The following is a 20,443-nucleotide window of genomic DNA, read 5'->3' as shown; positions in this document are numbered from 1 at the left end:
GTTCCATTCATGACCTTTTCTCTTGCTAAATTCAAGTGCTTGATATACAAGAGCTCTAATAGCAACTTTTAAAACCACAAATATGCTTTGCAGAGCCTGTAAAAACAGTCTCACTGTCCACTTTTGCTGAGCCCTGAAATGGAGGGAGAGATTATTTGATGTGTGTCAGCCATTATTTAAAATGTAACGGGAGTTATGAGTGTTTGATAAGCGTCTCCCTGACTCTGTGCTGTAGTGATGGTCTTCAGGTCTGGAATGTAGAAGGGAGAATGAGAGTTAGATCACCCAGTTTAGCACTGCGTAGGTTTGGGAAATATTGCATGTCACATCTAATCTACTCATCTTTCACTGTGAGCAGTCCTCCCTCTCTCTGTTTGAGCCTTATCTCTTTCTTTGTGTGAGGGGGAGGAGGAATGAATCCTGTAGATTCAGTTAGTTTTGTTCAGTGCTGTGGATTGCAACTCACCTGTGTTCAGGCTGCGTTAATAATGATTAATCTATATGGTTTCAGCATGCACAGCAGCATAACCCACTGCAGTGGCACACCATTCTCTCTGTATAACAGCCACAGACTGATGGACACCTAAAGCATCTCTTTCCTTGTTTGTGTAATTTAGACTAATTTGGATTTCATTTGGAAGCAAAGTAATGAAGTCGTGTCTGTTATGCAAGATGTAGGCTATCAGAAGTCCCACAGATTCAGATAGAAAACAATTAAACTGCCATTCTGGATAAGGAATTTCAATCTGTGTAGTGTTATCCTATTAATCTGTGAAATGTTTTTACTTTTCAAGGTTTGTCAAAGAAACTCAATTTGCATAGTTTCAGTTTGATTTACTGTCAAAAGTTGTCGTTTTTGTTTCTTTTTCTCTGGGGGTCTGTAGCTATTGGGAAGGGAACAGAGAACTCTGAGATATGAATGCATTTGCATTTCTTTTGATGGAGTGAGAAATTAATTTGCAACTATGAGAAGACGATGGATTACTCGCAATGAAATGTTAATATCTAGCTGTTCTAACGGGCCACTTGGGGAACAAAGTGTGAAAATCCACACACTTTGACATTCAAATGTTGGTGAAAGACATCTTGTAGCCAGTTACAGTTAAGAAAACCCTTAGTAATAATACCTGTACAAGTATTATTAAGGTTTTTTGTTGCAACTGAGCACTGGCTCGTTGAAAAGTAGTCATACGTCTTATCTTTTTATGTTTGTGTGTGTGTGTGATGTTGATTCGTCTTCAGATCTCTCAGTTGTGCCAACCACATCTGACAGCACACACCCACAGCTGGTCAGTTCTTCCTCCTCTTTTTCCTCTTTCCATAATGCCTGTACCTCAGAATCGCCACAGGAGGGTCCTGGTCCTTCAAGAAGCTGCTCAGTGGCTGCGCCTGATAGCACACTGGCTGCTCAGAGCCACAGTGGAGTCCCAGGACCCAGCACCACCAACACCACTGCCACCGAAGGTAAACTATTTATATGCTGCTCTAAATCCAAAGTTACAGTAACATTTATTACCTAGACATCGTCTTGTCTATGGATAGTCTTTTTTACCCTGAGATTGTTCTCAATCAGATGACAGCAGAAGGAATTTGTCTGGTGAGAATGGAGGTGTGGCGTTGCCCAGGTTACCCTCTTGTTGCCCCCAGCACTCCCCTTGCAGTGGGCCCTCTTCAGGGCACCGCTCCCTCGGGCACACCCACTCAGGATGCCTACAGGGTGGGACGACGCAGCAGTCCGGTCCTCTGCAGTCCGGTTCCCACAGTCACTCGCACCACTTCCACCACCACCACCATGCCAACCCGGTCCCCTCTTCTCTGGCTTTCCCAGAGTCTAGCTGCCCTCTGGAGAGGCCCACTGCCGTGCCTGCACCCTGTGGAGGGGTCAGCAGCAACCAGTACCACGACCAGGTAACTTCATACCTGCACCATTCTTCTTGAGAAATGTTATTTGGTAATTATTGTAGGTAAAGAGACAAGGATATTGTAACCATTGATGCTGAAAGCGCTTTTAATTAAAAGCCTTATTACTTCATACACTGAAAATAAAATAAGATGTTGACTATGCAAAGCATAATGTCTGCATTTTTGACAATGGCGTCTGTTTTCCATATCACAGATGGTTTGCTTTGAATGGCATACAGTTGAAGTCAGAAGTTTACATACACCTTAGACAAATACATTTAAACTCCCTGTCTTAGGTCAGTTAGGATTACTACTTTATTTTAAGAATGTGAAATGTCAGAATAATAGTAGAGAGAATTATTTATTTCAGCTTTTATTTCTTTTATCACATTTCCAGTGGGTCTGAAATTTACATACACTTTGTTAGTATTTGGTATCATTGCCTTTAAATGGTTTAACTTGGGTAAATGTATTGGGTAGCCTTCCACAAGCTTCTCACAATAAGTTGCTGGAATGTTGGCCCATTCCTCCAGACAGAACTGGTGTAACTGAGTCAGGTTTGTAGGCCTCCTTGCTCGCACACACTTTTTCAGTTCTGCCCACAAATTTTCTATCGGATTGAGGTCAGGCCTTTGTGATGGCCACTCCAATACCTTGACTTTGTTGTCCTTTGTGCCATTTTGCCACAACTTTGGAGGTATGCTTAAGGTCATTGTCCATTTGGAAGACCCATTTGCGACCGAACTTTAACTTCCTGACTGACGTCTTGAGATTTTGCTTCAATATATCAACATAATTTTCCTTCCTCATGATGCCATCTATTTGTGAAGTGCACCAGTCCCTCCTACAGCAAAGCACCCCCACAATATGATTCTGCCACCCCCATGCTTCACGGTTGGGATGGTGTTCTTCAGCTTGCAAGCCTCACCCTTTTTACAATACATAACAATGGTCATTATGGCCAAACAGTTCAGTTTTTGTTTCATTAGACCAGAGGACATTTCTCCAAAAAGATCTTTGTCTCCATGTGCACTTGCAAACTGGCTTTTTTATGGTGGTTTTGAAGCAGTGGCTTCTTCCATGCTAAGCAGCCTTTCAGGTTATGTCGATATAGGACTCATTTACTGTGGATATAGATACATGTCTAGCTGTTTCCTCCAGCATCTTCACAAGGTCCTTTGCTGTTGTTCTGGGACTGATTTGCACTTTTCACACCAAACTATGTTCATCTCAAGGAGACAGAATGCATCTCCTTCCTGAGCGGTATGATGGCTATGTGGGTCTACTTGGGTACCTTTAGGCTTTTGGAAATTGCTCCCATGGATGAACCAGACTTGTGGAGGTCCATAATTTGAACCAGATTTGTGGGGGTCTTGGCTGATTTCTTTTGATTTTCCCATGATGTCAAGCAAAGAGGCACTGAGTTTGAAGGTAGGCCTTAAAATACATCCACAGATACACCTCCAATTCAGTACACCTCCTATCAGAAGCTAATTGTCTAAAGGCTTGACATAATTTTCTGGAATTTTCCAAGCTGCTTAAAGGCACAGTTAACTTAGTGTATGTAAACTTCTGACCCACTAGAATTGTGATATAGTCAATTAAAAGTGAAACAGTTTGCCTGTAAACAATTGTTGGAAAAATTACCTCTGTCATGCACAAAGTAGATGTCCTAAACGACTTTTAATATTAAATCTGTGGAGTGGTTAAAAAAATAGTTTTAATGACTTAAGTTTATGTAAACTTCTGACTCAACTGTATGTTTTTATTTGGAATGCTATCTTAAAATGCTAAAATTCCCTTCATGTTTTTATGATGAAAAGGTAAGTACAAAGCACCTTTATGAAAAATAATATTTTTGTGGAGCTGAGCTTTTTCATAGTGGGTTTTGTTTTTAGGCCATCCTCTGTGTTGTTGTTGTTGAATAATTCACATTGAGCTAATTGTCTTTGCTGCTGAATTATATTATTGACCAGCAGAGAAGAGATGTGTACGTGTATTGTGTATGTGTGCATGAGTTTGTAGGCTATATTTAGTTGTGTTTCAAAAGGAGTATGGAGGTTTAGCGTCTCAATACACTCAAGTAACGAGGTCACCCAGAACTGGGCTGTCAGAGTGATAAGCATGAAAAAGTAGTTTTCATGCTGAATTTATTTGGCAAAAGACTCTGGCTTTTGACGATATGGGCCACAAGGAGTAAGTGCCATTAGCTAGTCATCGGATATGCCCAGATAGGAGACACTAATGAGATACTAATTTCAAGAGTAATTTAATACTGTTTGGTAAAAGCGTTTTATCATCGTTTTATTTATGTAAATTTTTTGTTTTGTTTTTGTTGTTAATATTATTTTTAAAATGTGTGCCTGACTTGTACCTGTTTTGAAGTATGTGGAAGATATTGTTTTACGAGATATGCAGCTCATTTTTGGTGGTTCTTGCGAAGCCAAGCGCACTATTACTGTTGCTCATACTTTAACAGACCCCTAACCCTACATTTTAAACTTCTAAAATTGAAGTAAAGAAGCAACAAGAAGACTGCTGTGAATGCAAGCAATTAAGGAACAAGATGATCTGAACATGTGCATGTCTGCAGCAGATTTTATTAAGCATATTTTAAATAAGCAAGTAAATAGTAAATAAATAAGTTAATGTCAGAAAATGACTACTAGGATACAGCAGAACAATGCACTTTCAGGTTTTGCCAGGTCTTGTATTAAATCGACATAATTAGTTAATTAGTCATTGATAATGATTAATATTTCCTTGACTCTGATACATGCAATGTAACTCATCAACACATCATGTACTTCTGTAGGGGAAATTAACCCCCTTACACTGAATTTACCATTTATTTTATTTTTAATAAAACATGCAGAGTAATAGCTTCTGCAGACATGCACAATTTCATATTTGAGTTTCCACATGCATCACTTATCTTCTTGACTTGAAGCAACGGGTAAGCAACCACCCTGAACACCCTAGCAATGCCCTAGCAACCACCAAAACACCCTTGCAACTCCATAACAACACTCTGGCAACCACCCGCAACACCTTAGCATCATGACGGTGGCTTGCACGGACAAGAATCACTCATTTTCACCACTAAATAAAACATTTAGTAAAGTGTGTCTTATCAGACTTCTACACATGGGTCAGCTGTAGCACTGCTTTTTTTAATGTATTACTTTTGAAACTTGATTAACGTCTGGTTTCTGTCTTCTTGCTTCTTCTCTCTTTGTCTTTTTCCCTCTCTGTTTCGCTCTGTCTCAGCAGACTCTACCGGTGGATCTTAGTAGCAGTGCAGTGCGTAGCAGTGGATCCAGTAGCACAGGGTTCCACAGCACATCTGCCTTTGACCCCTGCTGTCCGGGCTCTGCCTCCCGGCCTCCTGTTTACGTTTCCCAGTCTGCACCTGGACCCAGCCAGCAGACTGTGGCAGACTCATTCAGCTCTGCCATAGTGGCCCAGCCTCAGCTCCAACCTGCTCAGCTCTCCTCCTGCAGGCACTACATCCATCCCCCCTGTACGCCATTTTATCTTAATATGACAATTAATAATCAAATGCTAGTTTAGTGTAGGGATGAAACAGTCCACTTGTAAAAATGCTTACATTTTACATTTTACTGATTTATAACAGTTAGTACCATTACAAATTAAATTATCAGAATACATCTTTTAGTAAAAAGTAAAAAAAAAAAGTAAAGTTTCTTAATATTTGTTATGTCCCCTTTTGCTTTAATGACAACATGCAAATTACAAATTCATCTTATGTGTTTCTGTGAAAGCAAGGAAATCTGACTTTCTTACAAAGGTGTTAATTCATTTAACATCAGGATGTTTCTTAACTTTCCATTTATTTCCAGGTTAAAGCTGAAGTGTTTAGACACGGTGAAGACACAGTGTATTCAGTTTTTGAAAAATGTAACCTATAAATAGCTTATTTATAGTTGTCTCTTCATATTAAATGAATATTCTGTATTATGTTGATTACCACAAAAATTAATTTTTACTCCTTTTTTTAAAAAAAAAGCAAACATCAAGGTAACAGTAAAGCACTTACAATGGAAGTGAATGGGGCCATTTTTTTTGGAGGGCCTACTGGCAGAAATGTGAAGCTTACAATTTTATAAATGCACTTATTAAAAGTCATGAATTATTTGAGCTGTAAAGTTATTTAAATCGTCACTTTGACAGTCATTTGAGGGTTCTTTGACATTGCATTGTCAATCCAAAAAAGTTGTAAAATTGCCTATAACTTTACACAGAAATAGTTAGTAAGTGATTTTATCACACTAAAATCATGTTAACAAACCTATTGTTTATGACTTGTGGCTATACTTTTGAAACAGTGAGTATTGCAACCCAAATTTTTGCTTTTTTCAAAGAAAAGGAGGGGCAAGTCAAAATAAATTTTTTTTGGTAATCAGTATTATGCCACAAGTGCTTTCGATTCAGCTGAACTTGTTTTGAACCTGGAATATTCCTTTTAAGATGGGAAAGCAGAAAGTATTTTAACACTTAAAAGGTTTAAATCAGATGTTTTTTATCCCAGATTTTCGATGTGGACTGCAGCAAAAAGTTAAATAAATGTAAAAGTAAGATACAATAAGCTCTTTGAAAAATAGAATAAAGACAATCAGACTGGTGTATCAAAGTATTAAAATATTTGTTATCATATTGGCTCCAAATAGTTTAAATCCGTGCACTCTAAATTGCAACTTAAGTATTTACCAAACCGACCCGAAACAGTGACCAGAGAACTGTAATACAAACGGAACCATGATCAGCTTCAATTGTTACACCTCTAATTGAGCAGATGTAATGGAAAGGTGATGTAAATACAGTTTAATGTGAGAGTGTTCATTTGTGTCCTGTTGTGTGAGAGTTAGAATGTAAAGATGCTGTAATGCTGTCGTCTGTGCTTTATGATAATTAGATGAAACACCTGATGGTTAATGTGTTAAGTGCTACAGGTAGTGTGCCCAGCAGTCCCACTTAATTGCTGATTCGTTTCACAATAGTGTTGTGCGGAATATAAATGAGCGTGGCAGGGCTCCCTGGTGGGCCTGAATTCAGTGGAGTAATTGCCACTCACAGCTCACTGGAGCACCTGTTTGCACATTCTCTCTTTCTTTCTTTCAATATTTATCTCCAGTATCTTGTAGTCTTTCACATAATCTCTCTCTATCTTTTTGTCTTTCCTTTTCTTCCTCATTCTCTTCTCTGTCAAAATCGTATCAATCAGTAATAATCTTCCTCTCCATTATAGACAAATTTACTTGTGCAGTAACCAGATTGACCATCCTGCAACACTCATGGAGTTATAGATTGATCAGATAAACCTCAATTCCCATGCCACATTTTCCATCCAGATGTATCATTCAGGAGGGAAGGGACAGGACAAAGAGATGGTGTACTGCTCTTTTGCTAATTTTTATATTTTATCTCTTTCAGATGGCCCCCTGCAACGCCCCCTGCACCACCAGTCCTCCTCCTCCTGCCCACACTCACATGGCAATGCCCCTCCTCCTCAACAGCCTCCTCCACAGGGTGACTATGTCATCCCACACCCTGTCCTACCCTTCCACACCCCACTGCCTTCTCATGCCCCAGGTCACTCTGTGCCACCTGCCCCTCCACCCTCCCTACCTGCCCACCATCTACCAGGCTCCAGTGCCCCTCTGCCTCAGCATCTTCCCCCTGAGCACCAGGCGCTGCAGCACCACCTGCCTGTTCTGGGCCCTAACCCTGTCCAGCGGCTCCACCAGCACGATATACTGCAGAGGATGGAGGTTCAGAGACGCAGAATGATGCAGCACCCAACGTGAGTCACTGTGGGATATTACAAATTCATTAAACTGATTCATATATCTCAAATAGGGCTGGGCGGATGTTGGAAAGTGTCAACTGGTAGAAATTTTGCTATACCAATACATCAGTGAGCTGGACTACTTTGTTATTTACATGTGAGAGTGATGAAGTACCAGGAAGTAATGTGAAAATACAGATCGGGATGTCTCCCAAACAAGTCAAGGCGAGGAAGAACTTGTTATGGGTGGTTGGGCACAATGTGAAGTGAAATTGAGTTGTTTACGGATATCTCAATATGACGCATTATCAATGTAGATTTCAGTTGGGATGTCCCAATACCGCTATCGTAATCGGATCCAATACTGTGCTCAGGTACTTGTACTTGTAAAAATGCTATGATACCAAAAAACTATACCGTCAGATGTATGAATTTCGTTGTGTATACATACAGCACATACAGACTGCATAATTATGAAATTAAATCACAGCCTTTTGCAGTTTAATAATCACAATGGGTCATGTAACAACCTGCTTTTCCGGCAGTGTAAAGCTGCTGTCAAAAACATAAGGTGCGTCCGACATTTTGTAGTGTGAGTAGTATGTTAACACAAAAAATGCAACAAAAAGAAGTGTGATACAAGTACCCTGGTGATGCACTTCTGTGGAATGTGAGACACTTCATGCACTAAGCGCTCGCTGTGTGCTGTTACGTAGTGGAAGGGGCAGAGTTACCTGGCTGCATTGCTTGTCTGACAAAACAATTGTAAATACACTGCCTGGCCAAAAAAATAAAAGTCGCTGTTTGGATTTAAATAAACAGATACTTAAGAGCCTATGATTTGATCATTACTGCAGTGATTAATATGTTTCAGCTGGCAACAATTCTTTTAACCCTAACTGATGCAGTGTGCAGCATCTCATTTCTTAAACAACCATGTCGGAAGTCGTATCCTGTGGTCATGGAAATGATGTTACTATGTTTCAGAAGGGGCAAATTATTGGCCTGCATCAAGCAAAGAATCACTGGAATTGGGTTAAGAACTGTCTAACGCATTAATAAAACCTGGAAGGGTAGTGGTGAACCATCAGCTTCACGGAAGACATATGGTCAGAAAAAAATCTTGAATGATCATGATCGGAGATCACTAAAACTCTTGAAGTCACATCATTAAAAATCGACAGTAGAACTCATGGCTGTGTTTAACAGTAAAAGTAAGAGCATTTCCACACGCACAATGCAAAGAGAAATTTCAGGATTGTGACTAAACAGCTGTGTGGCCACAAGAATGCTACTTGTTAGTGAGGGTAATTGGAAAAAAATGACTTCAATTTGCTAGGGAGCATAAAGATTGGACTATAGGGCAATGGAAAAAGGTCATGTGGTCTGATGAGTCCAGATTTACCCTGTTCCAAAGCAATGGGCGCGTCAGGGTGAGAAGGGAAGCGCATGAAGCGATGTACCCTTCATGCATAGTGCCCATTGCACAAGCCTCTGGAGGCAGTGTTTTGATCTGGGGTTGCTTCATTTGGTTAGGTCTAGGCTCAGCAACATTATACGGCAATAAAATGAAGTCAGCTGACCACCTGAATGTACTGAATGACCAGGTTATACCATCAATGGATTTTTTTCTTCTCTGACGGCACGGGCAAATTCCAGGAAGACATTGCCAAGATTCATCGGGCTCAGATTGTGAAAGAGTGGTTCAGGGAGCATGAGGAATCATTTTCACACATGAAATGGCCACCACAGAGTCCTGACCTTAACCCCATTGAAAGTCTTTGGGATGTGCTGGAGAAGACTGTACGGAGTGGAATGACCCTCACGCCATCAAGATCTCGGCCAAAAATGAATGTAACTCTGGAGGGAAATAAATGTTGTGACATTACATAAGGTTGTCGAAACAATGCCATGATGAATGCACGCCATAATCAAAGCTAAAGGCAGACCAACAAAATATTAGAGTATGCGACTTTTTTTTTGGCCAGGCAGTGCAAAATGCAGCAACTAGTGAAACTTCAGTGAAGACAGCACCTTACAAATGTAAGCTGAATGCTTTACAATCACCCACGCTGTGTGAATATGTATGTTGTTTGAGATACAAGTGTTGAACTGAGGTTGGCTAATGCGCTAAAGCTAGCGGCAACACATCACATGTGTTTGAAACGTCACTTCCATCAGCTGTTATATGGCAAATGCTTCTGTGTCATTAAAAAATATTAAGTGTTCCATTTGGGACGATACTACACTTGAAAATTCATACACTACATGGCAGGGTGCATAGTGTATTTTGTAAGTGAATATTGCGTAATTTAGGACACAGCTATACAAAACCGAAATAGTGCGTCATTTAGGACGCAGCTATACAAACTGAAAGGGCTTCACTTGGTTTTCTGCCAAAATAAAAGCTAAATTTCAATGGGAAAAAAAAGTATGACAGAAAGACATCCCTACTGTACAGTTATATTCACATACTACTACTACTACTAATAATAAATCAATAGCAACTCAATTATATTCAAGCAGTATCTCACATATGTGATGCCCTGTTGTGTAGCACTTTATCTGACAAAAATAACTTAAATCATGTATTTTGGATTGTGCTGTAAAGATCTGTATAAAAGTACTTCATATGATTAAAAATAACGCATGAAAATTAATTGTTCTATTTTCATTTGATTAAAGTTTTAATGAATTCATTTATTTAGACACCCTTTTGATGATAAAATTTAAAGAGCACCTATTATGTTTTTTTAAATGTGCCTAATTTTGTTTTAAAGGTCTCATACAATAGATTTACATGCATCCAAGGTCAAAAACACATTAATTTGCTCATAATTTAAATTGCAGCATTAGCTTTTTTTCCCAGTGTCAAAAACGACTCGTTCAATGATCCGTCCTAAAGGATTCATTCTAAACTCCTCCTTTCAGAGAGCCTACTCTGCTCTGATTGGTCAGATGTCCCAGTCTGTTGTGATTGGTCTACCGCTTAGTGTAGTGTTTGAGGGCGGGTCAAAGCTGTTCGTGAGCAGCCAATGAAGACCAGAGGCGGGTTTTTTGTTACCAAATTATGTAGGTTAGTACAGGAAGTAAGTCTGGAATTACTAACGACTCGTTTCAGGTGTTCAGAATCGGTTCTTTCTTTTGGGAGTCAATAACTCCATTTGTCGTGCACTTTGATTTTTGAAACTTTGCAGACTTTTTTTACATTCACAAACAGCTATATAACACACTACATGAAACGTAATATTTGAAAAACCATAATAGGTGCTCTTTAATCACTGTTAAATATGAAATTCAGAAAAAAGACAACGGAAAACAGAATTTGTGAAAAATTTTTTAAAGTAAATTGGGGGGAAAAAAACAGATTCCATAGGACTCTACATTTTAACATGCAGAGATGCTTGTGTTCATGATAAAGAACCTGCCCCTTACATTTGCAAAAGAACAATTATTGAAAGATAAGCCTCTACATACTGGTTTTTATTAGGGATGGGCATTTCGATTAATTTTGTTGTTGGATAGTCTAACACATAAAAACACTAGGAATTTACTTGAATACATGAAAGGTAGAATTTAAGTTCAACCTTCAACTTTTGAACCTGTTTTTCTTATGGAAAAAGGGAGCTCTATGCATAGACAAGATCGATTAAAAAACGATGAAAAAACATTTACACACACATAGAAACTTACTTTCCAAGTCTTCTGAAGGGATACAATCACTTTAGAAAATGGCAGCATTTTCTTTTTAGGAGCACTAATGGCAAGATTTGGGTGAGAGAAGCAGTTTCAATGTTGCTCACGGCAGGCAACAAGACACAAAGGAAATTACATATTACAAAATTCGAGTAGTGTTTTTACTAGTCGGATATTTAAAGCTGAAAGAGTACTCGATTAATCGATTGCTTTTGCACATCCCTATTTTTTTTAATATATATATATATATATATATATATTACATTTTTACACTTTTTTACAATTCGAGAGCTTTTTTTGATTGTCTTATGAGTTACATTTGCTGAAACAGTAAAAACGCTGTCCTCAAATCTTACGTCTTACAGCATTGTATTTGAAAACTGCAACATTACAAAAAAGTAAAACAAAAAACGTATCAGTATCAGCAAGTACCAAAAAGGAAGAAATCTGTGCTCGTTCTCCAAAAAATGGAATCGGGACATCTCTAGGATTGATGTGCTGTTTCAGGTGTGTGTGTGTGTATTAACTATTTTATAACTATTTTGAATGTGGCTCATCCGGTCAGAATTTTTGAACTGGAACTGTTAGTTTTTAGTTTTTAACTCGTATTACATTTTGTGAAGCTGTATCATCATACAGTATAGATACCATTACTATGATATAAAATTACTCATACCGTGATTATAAGATTTTGATCATACCGCCCACCCCTCATCTCAAAGCATAATGTATTATGAGGCTTTTCTCTGCTGCAGAGGAACTGGGTGCTTTAGTGCTCAATGTCAGTGCCTCTGCAAACAGAGTCCTGCATTAGCCTAAGAAATGGTACACAGTCTGTGGGTTGATGTCTGTCTGTCTGTCTGTCTGTCTCTCTCTCTCTCTCTAACAAATTGTCTTCCTCCTCAAGGCGAGCACACGAGAGGCCCCCGCCACATCCCCATAGAATGCACCCTAACTACGGTCACGGACATCACATCCACGTCCCGCAAACTATGTCGTCACACCCTCGACAGGCTGACCAGAGGACAACATGGTAGAGTGCATTTAAAGTAGAAAGTTTCTTTAAATTAATGGTTCAAAAGGTTTCAGCAAAATGATATTGAATGCGATATGCAATATGCTGATTTTTGGTCTTCTTGCTGTTGTTCAGGGAGCTGGGCATCGAGGCTGGTGTTACTGTAGCTCCCTACCCTTCAGGGCACCTGCACCCTCATCTGTCTCACTATCACCCTCCACCCAGACTGCACCATTTTCCCATCCAACTGATGGTGAGTCCCCTCTTTCCTTCATCAGCTGCTCGCAGCAGAAATATATGCATACATTAGCATAAATAAAAAAGGACCGATTTGTTCTCAGGTATGGTGCAGATTAATGACGGCAGCCCCAAGCCGCCCTATCCGCAACATCTGTTATTTCAGAAGTGATTTGTAGAGGCACATGAATTATGCATTGCCAGTTATAATGGAGGCTCATTAGACATTTCAAGTGTGAAATTTCAATTTGATAAAATTATATCTGAATCATACACAGTGTCATGCATGCACAAACGTGAATAATTTCCGATGCCTCTCATAAATATGGCCCAATTTTGGGGAGTCCTTTACTAAACTGGTTATTTGTTTATGCTTAGCAATCTCTTCATGTGTATCTTTTTTGTGCCCTCATTTATTCTCTGTCTCCTTCAGCACACTGGCATGTCTGAGGTGACATATCCACACATTCGCTACATCTCCTCCAGAATGACCTTTGGACGCACCTATGAGGTATAGCACAGAGACCACAATCATCAGTGATGAAAAGATGTTTTTTTACTCATAAATAAATCATGTAAACAAAAAACAAAAAAAACATGGCACAATAGCTTAAATTAAACTGGTAATGTGTTTATGTGTAACAAGAAATGTGTTTTAACAGGATCTGCTGCATTTAGAAGAGCGACTGGGGACTGTGAATCGAGGGGCCTCTCAGGGAACCATAGAGAGGTGCACCTACCCACACAAGTACAAAAAGGTAAGAACACATTCACTTACAAGCATCAGTGTTTTGCGTGAGGTGGTAAGGAGAGTGTCATGTCTGGTTTGGTGATAATGGACAGACAGTCTACAAAAAGACTTTATCTGAGGAAATGATATAGTAGCTTCCGGTTAGAAACAAAAACCTCAACCAGGAGCCATAATTTAAGAACTTTTGTGTCATCAAATACATCACAAATCCTCACTAAGTCCTTTATTGCCAAAATGTCACTGATATTGAGGAAAAGGTTCCATGCAGATGTCAGAATGCATTAATTATCTGAATGACAGTAATCTAAAACCCTGCCGCCCTAATACAGAAGGTGGTGGAGAGAGACACTGAGGAACAGTTAGCACCTGAAGCATGGGCATCTGTTGGAAAAAATATGCACTCAACCTCAAACTCGGTGAGAAAAAAGTGAACAAATAGTTTGGGAGAATATGTTTTAGCTCAATTATTTTGTAGATGTTAATAGGCAGGAATAGTCAACAATAGCCAATTTAGTTGAGGAGCACATTTAAAATGTTTTTTTTATTTATTTATTTATTTTTTTAAACATATTAATTGAGTTCTCTGAAGTTCAGGTTTTGTTGCTGCTTGAATGCTGTTTAAATGATGAGCACACTGTTCATGGCAAGGAGACTATGTTCTTGTCCATTTTTGCACGTGTTATTGCAATCTCAAGTTTGTGTAACACTGCATGCTTATTTACAGTAACATGTTATGCTACTCTTATTTAGTTACATTTCTTTAATTACATTTACTTCTTTTTTTATTGGCAACATCAACTGCAGAACATGATATTAAAATATGCCAAATTGAAAACATTCAGATAAATTATTGATATTTGGGGGAAGACGTTTATCAGGATTGAGGTGCAGTGATAATTCTCATAATGGCTGTCATGCTTCTTTTGCATGCACAGAGGAAGCTGCATGGTAAGCAAGAAGAAGATGAGGGGGCAGAAGAAGACACGGAGGAGAAATGCACCATTTGTCTGTCTATACTGGATGAAGGGGAGGATGTCAGGTAAAGCCTCAGAACACTGTGTGTGTGAGCATGTTGAATGTTTTCTTTGCTTGATCCTTGCTTTTTTCCAAATAGTTTCAGAGAATTATTCCCTTCACAAAAGTAGACTTTTTTTATTTATTTTTTTATTTTTTTATCTAGGTCTCTCAAGGATTCAATTTACATTTTAATTTGATCCATTAGCCAGGTCGTGTCTAGGAAGAAACCCTCGATCTGCAAAAAGTCTTGCAAGAGCCGCACGCAACATTCATATGTTGTGTTTATTTGGAGTCCCACAGAAACCCTACACCTACCCCTAACCTTAAAGGAATATTAGGGGTTCAATGCAAGTTAAGTTTAATGGATAGCATTTGTGGCATAATATTGATTACCAGAAAAAATTTTTTCGACTTGTCCAGCCTTTTCTTTTAAAGAAGCAAAAATCAAAGTTACAGTAACTACGTTTCCATCCAAGGATTTTTTGCGAAAAATGTTTTAGCGCATCAAAATAAAGCTGATGGAAACGCAAATTATCGCTAAAATTTCACAAGTGTCGACATTTAACTCTAGCGCATAAACTCTATGTCGATACTTCAAATGTCACGAAAAACTGGTTTGGAAACACTTTTTGTCGAGAAAATTGGCATTAACGCAAAAATGTAGTCTCACATGACAGAATTTGCCCAAATCTTTAGCCTGTGTTAATCATGACAACAATATACATCCTTTAAAGACAATTTATTGTACGTGATTTTGGATTGAACTTAACGGCATAAAGATCCGATGCTGCAAACACGTCATGACACTTCCAGGAGTGCCAACACAAATATCTCGTATCATGCACATCGACAAGTGCACGGAGAACAAATGAACGGCCACTGTTTGTGATTAATTTAATCGCGGTAGACATCCGTTTATTTATTAAAGTTGCTTTTCCACACCATTCAAAATAATAGATGGCAGTCACGGAATTAGCCCACAATACAAAAAAATGTATCATTTCTGTGCACAAAGATGTTTTAAATTAAAAATAAATACACAATACTATGAGAAAAGCTTCAGTGTGCTTTTTTGGAACACTAACATATAGCCCAATTCTATTTAATTATTGTTTAGCTTACTTTTGAAAAAATGCCGGCAAAATTCCCTGTATTAAATTAAATAAATTACCAAACGAAAAAAGCATTAAATTAAAAAAATTAATTACCAAACGAAAAAATTTTTATTTTTAGACCTATATATGCCTTTTCTTTACACAAACTTAAAGTAGCCTTACCCTGTTCTGTAGGTGAAATAAGTCGGCTGAATGACATTCTCAGAATGTTCTACACTTTTTTCAAGACAATAAACTATCAGAACTATTTGTCCAATGAGTTCACTTTCAGAAAACGAGCTTTTGAACATTTTAAAACGTTTAAATATTTTAAATCTAACCCTCTTTACCTCGGATCGCATTTGCGGAGCTTCTTCAGAAAATGTAAATTGCATTATGACACTAAAATTTATTTGAGATGACAATCAAGTTCAGTTGGTTGTTACAAGTTGCTGGACAAATATGTGGGACATAATGCAGTTGTGATGGCAATGCTTTAGATTAGATGATTGTTCAAAATAGCCTATTGAATACCAGGAATGTATCATATGTAAACCCTGAAATTACACAGCATCAATTTTCCTTTCATAGCTGTGCACACAGCATATACACATCGATGGATGGTCCTTATACTAAGACCGAAAGTTTCCCCCACTACTTGGTGCAGGTTGCCAGCTTGAACAGGGCCATGACGATATGCTTTCGGGTCGGAACCGGTAGGCGCAACATCAGGACCAGTATTACAGTCCTATCAGAAGGGCAACTGTTTGCTTTTGATTGCAATTCATCCTCTTCTGATTGCTTTTATTTGTGAAATTAAAATGACAGTAAGCTGGTTAATTTCAATGAATTGTCTCAATACTCTCCCCATTTTACCAAAACTTTGGAGGAAAAAAATTAGGGACGTCTGGGAGGCGAATTAGCGATAAACACACATTTCTGTATGGAAACAGCTTCAGGGCAGATTTCTTTTGCGCTAAACCAAAACTTATGCGACAAAGTGTTTTTTTAGGCATGACGTCATCACCATCTTTATCGATAAAAGGCCATTTGAATGGAAACAGGCAGAAAACAGCAAATTTCGCAAAAAAATTATTATGCATTTTCACTTCGTTTATAACAAAATAGCGTGAAAAGTGGATGGAAACTAGGCTAGTGAGGCACTTACAATGGAGCCAATTTTTTGAGGATTTAAAGGCAGAAATAGGAAGCTTATAATTTATAAAAGCACTTCCAATAATTTTGCTAAAACATGGATTTATTTGAGTTGTAAAGTTGTTTAAATCATCATTTTTACAGTCGTCTTAGGGTTTGTTGACCTTACATCTACATTGCAGCGAAGTTGTAAAATTGGCTATAACTCTACAAAGAAAAGCAATTTTATCACACTAAAATCATGTTAACAGGCATATTGTTTATGTCTTGTGGCTATACTTTTGAAACAGTGAGTATTTAAACGTTTACGGATTGGCCCCATTCACTTCCATTGTAAGAGCCTCACTGGAACCCAGATTTTTATAAAGAAAAGGAGGGACAAGTCAAAATTATGTTTGAATGGTAATCAGTATTATGGCACAAATGCTTTCAATTGAGCTTAACTTGTATTGAACCTGGAACATTCCTTTAACCCTATAACCTAAGCCTAACCTTAGTAGCAGCAAACGTGACTCTTGCAAGACTTTGCCAGACTGATGCATTCCTTCTAGATCAGCCACACCATTGTTACAAATACTTTCTCTTTGAATTCTCTGCTGCCCTCTGTTGCTGGAACATGTGAATTACTCTGTGTTCTGTTACATTAAGCCAGTGTAATCCCTTGAATCTTACAATCTTTGAGGGCTTTAGAAGCATTTTTTGTTGTTGCTTAAAAATAGTCAAGCAAGTAATTTTTCCACTTATCATAATCCTTGTTGTTCTGCAGGCGTCTTCCATGTATGCACCTTTTTCATCAACTATGTGTAGACCAGTGGCTCCTCACAAACAAGAAATGCCCCATCTGCAGAGTGGACATCGAGGCTCAGTTATCTCCAGAGAGTTGATGCTATTTTTCTTGCAACCCTTTTGTTGGATGTTTATCTGTTGTTTTACTTTTACTTTTTGTCAGTAACGCATTCAACCAAAGATGGCATGAAATACCTGCACAACTATGGGAAATAAAAGAAAAACAACAATCCATACAAAAAAAAAGCATTGAGCCTAGCGTGCCAGCTATCATGTAGTACCAATACAGCTAGAAATAACATCATCTTCATTAAGGGTTTTGAATTGTATTGTATTTATAAAGGGTTTATGTAGCTTTTGTTTTCATAAATGTCATTGTATTTTATTTTTTTGCATGGTTCCTTGCAATGCATTTCTTTGCACATATAATGAAATAGGCCTCATGAGGCCTGAGAACTTGCAGGTGAGAATTGCTGCTCTAGTAAAGAAGCATTTTTACATACCTGATGCCTTGCTTTACTGGAATAGAATGTCAACCTCCATTTTAAAACATTGCAGGACTCAATTTATTGATCAGTATGTTGATTAGTTTTATGTTTTAGACAATGTGATCTGAAATAGAGGTTTTTTTTTTGTTTGTTTTTTTAAGTGAATCAAGACATTCCTTAAATAGGAAACAAGATCATTGTTAAGAGATCAGCTGCTGTAACAGTGTTCACCCTCACACAAATTCACTCTCGACATGGGAACCTGGGCTGGAGTCTGTTCTATTTCACTTCAGCTTGTTATCTGTACTAACTGAATTCAGGAAGTTTGAATAATAAAAAATACATGTTTCTGTAGAGTTTTAATTTATATTTTTTATATTCTGAACTGCTAGAATTAAAATTAGTTCAACTCCAGCCCTGATGAGAACCAACTGCACACTTTACTTCCTTGAACGTTCACATGGTTGTGTTCCATCCGTCCCCTCTCAGCACCTCAATCTGATGTCACATGTTTAAAACACACTTTACCTAATGTATTTTCAAAGAGAAAGAAAAATGAATGTCACCTCTCTGTATTCTGATTGTTGTTTTTATTAGTATAATGACGTTTGATTAGGTAATGGAGAAAGTTTAATTCTTCAGACAAGCTCAGTATGTGGACTTCTTTTTGGAAGAAACACGGACATTGCAAATGTGGAGAACTGGGCAACAGATAATTTATTTCATCAGGGTCTCCTAGCAGTGTTCATTTATCTCTCTCTCGCTCGCTCTCAACAACTTAAAAAGTGACTCATGTTAGCTGATTATTCCTTCTCAGATATTGTCATTTAACATTTGTTCTGCAACTGTGCAGCAAACTGCTTATTTTTTCCTTCCTTTTTTTACGCTGCTGTGAAAACTAACACTAATATTAATCTCAACTAGCTAACTTGCATATACTTGCACATGAGAGACAAAAGACAGGAGTTCTGTGAGAATGAGGGTGCGCGGAGGCTGTGTATTTCCACTCTGATTGCCGAATTTTAAGAAAAACTGTAATAATTTTGAATGGAGTGTTGGAATGCAGTACTGAATGGCAGGCGTCCATGCATTCATAGACTTAATGGCCCCAGGATGATATTCCATGGGATTTATTTTAGTTTTAAAATAATGAAATTAATAAAGTTAGGTAACTCTTTCATGTGTCCATTTTTTGTGTCTCCTTGCACATTACATCACATACAAACATGTACCATTTGGAAACATTACTTTGAGATTCTGGTCCATGTTGACATGACTGCATCACACAATTTCTGCAGATTGGTCAGCTGCACATTCATGCTGAGAATCTTTCCATTCTACCACATCCCAAAGATGTTCTATTGGATTCAGATCCGGTGACCGGGAAGGCCACTGAAGAACAGTGAATTATCATGTTGGAAGTAGCCATTAGAAGATGGGTAAATTGTGGCCATGAAGGGATGTCCATGGTCAGCAACAATCATCAAATAGGCTGTCAAGTAATGACTGATTGGTATTAACGGTCCAAAGTGTTCTAAGAAATCATTCCCAACAGCATTATGCCACCAGTATGGATTGTTGATATAAAGCAGGTTGGGCCCATGGATTCATGCTGTTGGCACCAAATTCTGACCCTACCATCTGCGTGCATCAGAAATTGAGATTCATCAGACCAGGCTACGTTTTCCCACTCTTCATCTGTCCAATTTTAGTGAGCCTGTGCCGACTGCAGTCTCAGTTTTCTGTTCTTGGCTGACAGAAGTGGAACCCGACGTGGTCTTCTACTGTTGTAGACCATCCACTTCAAGGTTCGACATGTTGTGCATTCTCAGATGCTATTCTGCTCACTACAATTGTACAGAGTGGTTATCCGAGTTACCGTAACCTTTTTGTCAGCTCGAACCAGTCTGGCCATACTCCGTTGACCTCTCATCAACAATCATAGAAAACATTCACTGTCTTAGGTCAGTTAGGATCACTACTTTATTTTAAGAACGTGAAATGTCAGAATAATAATAGAGAGAATGATTTATTTCAGCTTTTATTTCTTTCATCACATTCCCAGTGGGTCATAAGTTTACATACACTTTATTAGTATTTGGTAGCATTACCTTTAAATGGTTTAACTTTGATCAAACATTTTGGGTAGCCTTCCACGAGCTTCTCACAATAAGTTGCTGGAATTTTGGCCCATTCCTCCAGACAGAACTGGTGTAACTGAGTCAGGTTTGTAGACCTCCTTGCTCGCACATGCTTTTTCAGTTCTGCCCAGAAATTTTCTATCGGATTGAGGTCAGGGCTTTGTGATGGCCACTCCAATACCTTGACTTTGTTGTCCTTAAGCCATTTTGCCACAACTTTGGAGGTATGTTTGAGGTCATTGTCCATTTGGAACACTCATTTGCAACCGAGCTTTAACGTCCTGGCTGATGTCTTGAGATGTTGCTTCATTATATCCACATCCTTTTCCTTCCTCATGATGCCATCTATTTT

General features: G+C 38.4%; 1 protein-coding gene across 5 annotated transcripts in view; it reads left to right on the top strand.

The window, feature by feature from the left end:
* Nucleotides 1–19,127, top strand: part of rnf111 (ring finger protein 111) — a 58,294-nt gene extending 39,167 nt beyond the window's left edge. The window contains exons 5-15 of one of the 5 annotated variants that reach the window (XM_051725340.1): nucleotides 1,339–1,464; nucleotides 1,574–1,908; nucleotides 5,173–5,425; nucleotides 7,357–7,726; nucleotides 12,315–12,440; nucleotides 12,558–12,675; nucleotides 13,093–13,170; nucleotides 13,322–13,417; nucleotides 13,740–13,826; nucleotides 14,346–14,449; nucleotides 17,443–19,127. In XM_051725340.1, coding sequence (XP_051581300.1) covers nucleotides 1,339–1,464; nucleotides 1,574–1,908; nucleotides 5,173–5,425; nucleotides 7,357–7,726; nucleotides 12,315–12,440; nucleotides 12,558–12,675; nucleotides 13,093–13,170; nucleotides 13,322–13,417; nucleotides 13,740–13,826; nucleotides 14,346–14,449; nucleotides 17,443–17,560 — 1,811 coding nt within the window. In that variant the 3' untranslated portion in view covers nucleotides 17,561–19,127. Of the gene's footprint in view, nucleotides 1–1,242; nucleotides 1,465–1,573; nucleotides 1,909–5,172; nucleotides 5,426–7,356; nucleotides 7,727–12,314; nucleotides 12,441–12,557; nucleotides 12,676–13,092; nucleotides 13,171–13,321; nucleotides 13,418–13,739; nucleotides 13,827–14,345; nucleotides 14,450–17,442 lie in introns of all 5 variants that reach the window. The other 4 variants (XM_051725313.1, XM_051725303.1, XM_051725331.1 and 1 more) reach the window with 4 other exon arrangements.
* The last annotated feature ends 1,316 nt before the right edge of the window (nucleotides 19,128–20,443 follow it).

This window comes from Myxocyprinus asiaticus, chromosome 2 (genome assembly GCF_019703515.2).
Source record: "Myxocyprinus asiaticus isolate MX2 ecotype Aquarium Trade chromosome 2, UBuf_Myxa_2, whole genome shotgun sequence".
NCBI lineage: Eukaryota > Metazoa > Chordata > Actinopteri > Cypriniformes > Catostomidae > Myxocyprinus > Myxocyprinus asiaticus.
This window is presented reverse-complemented; position numbering and strand designations above follow the sequence as displayed.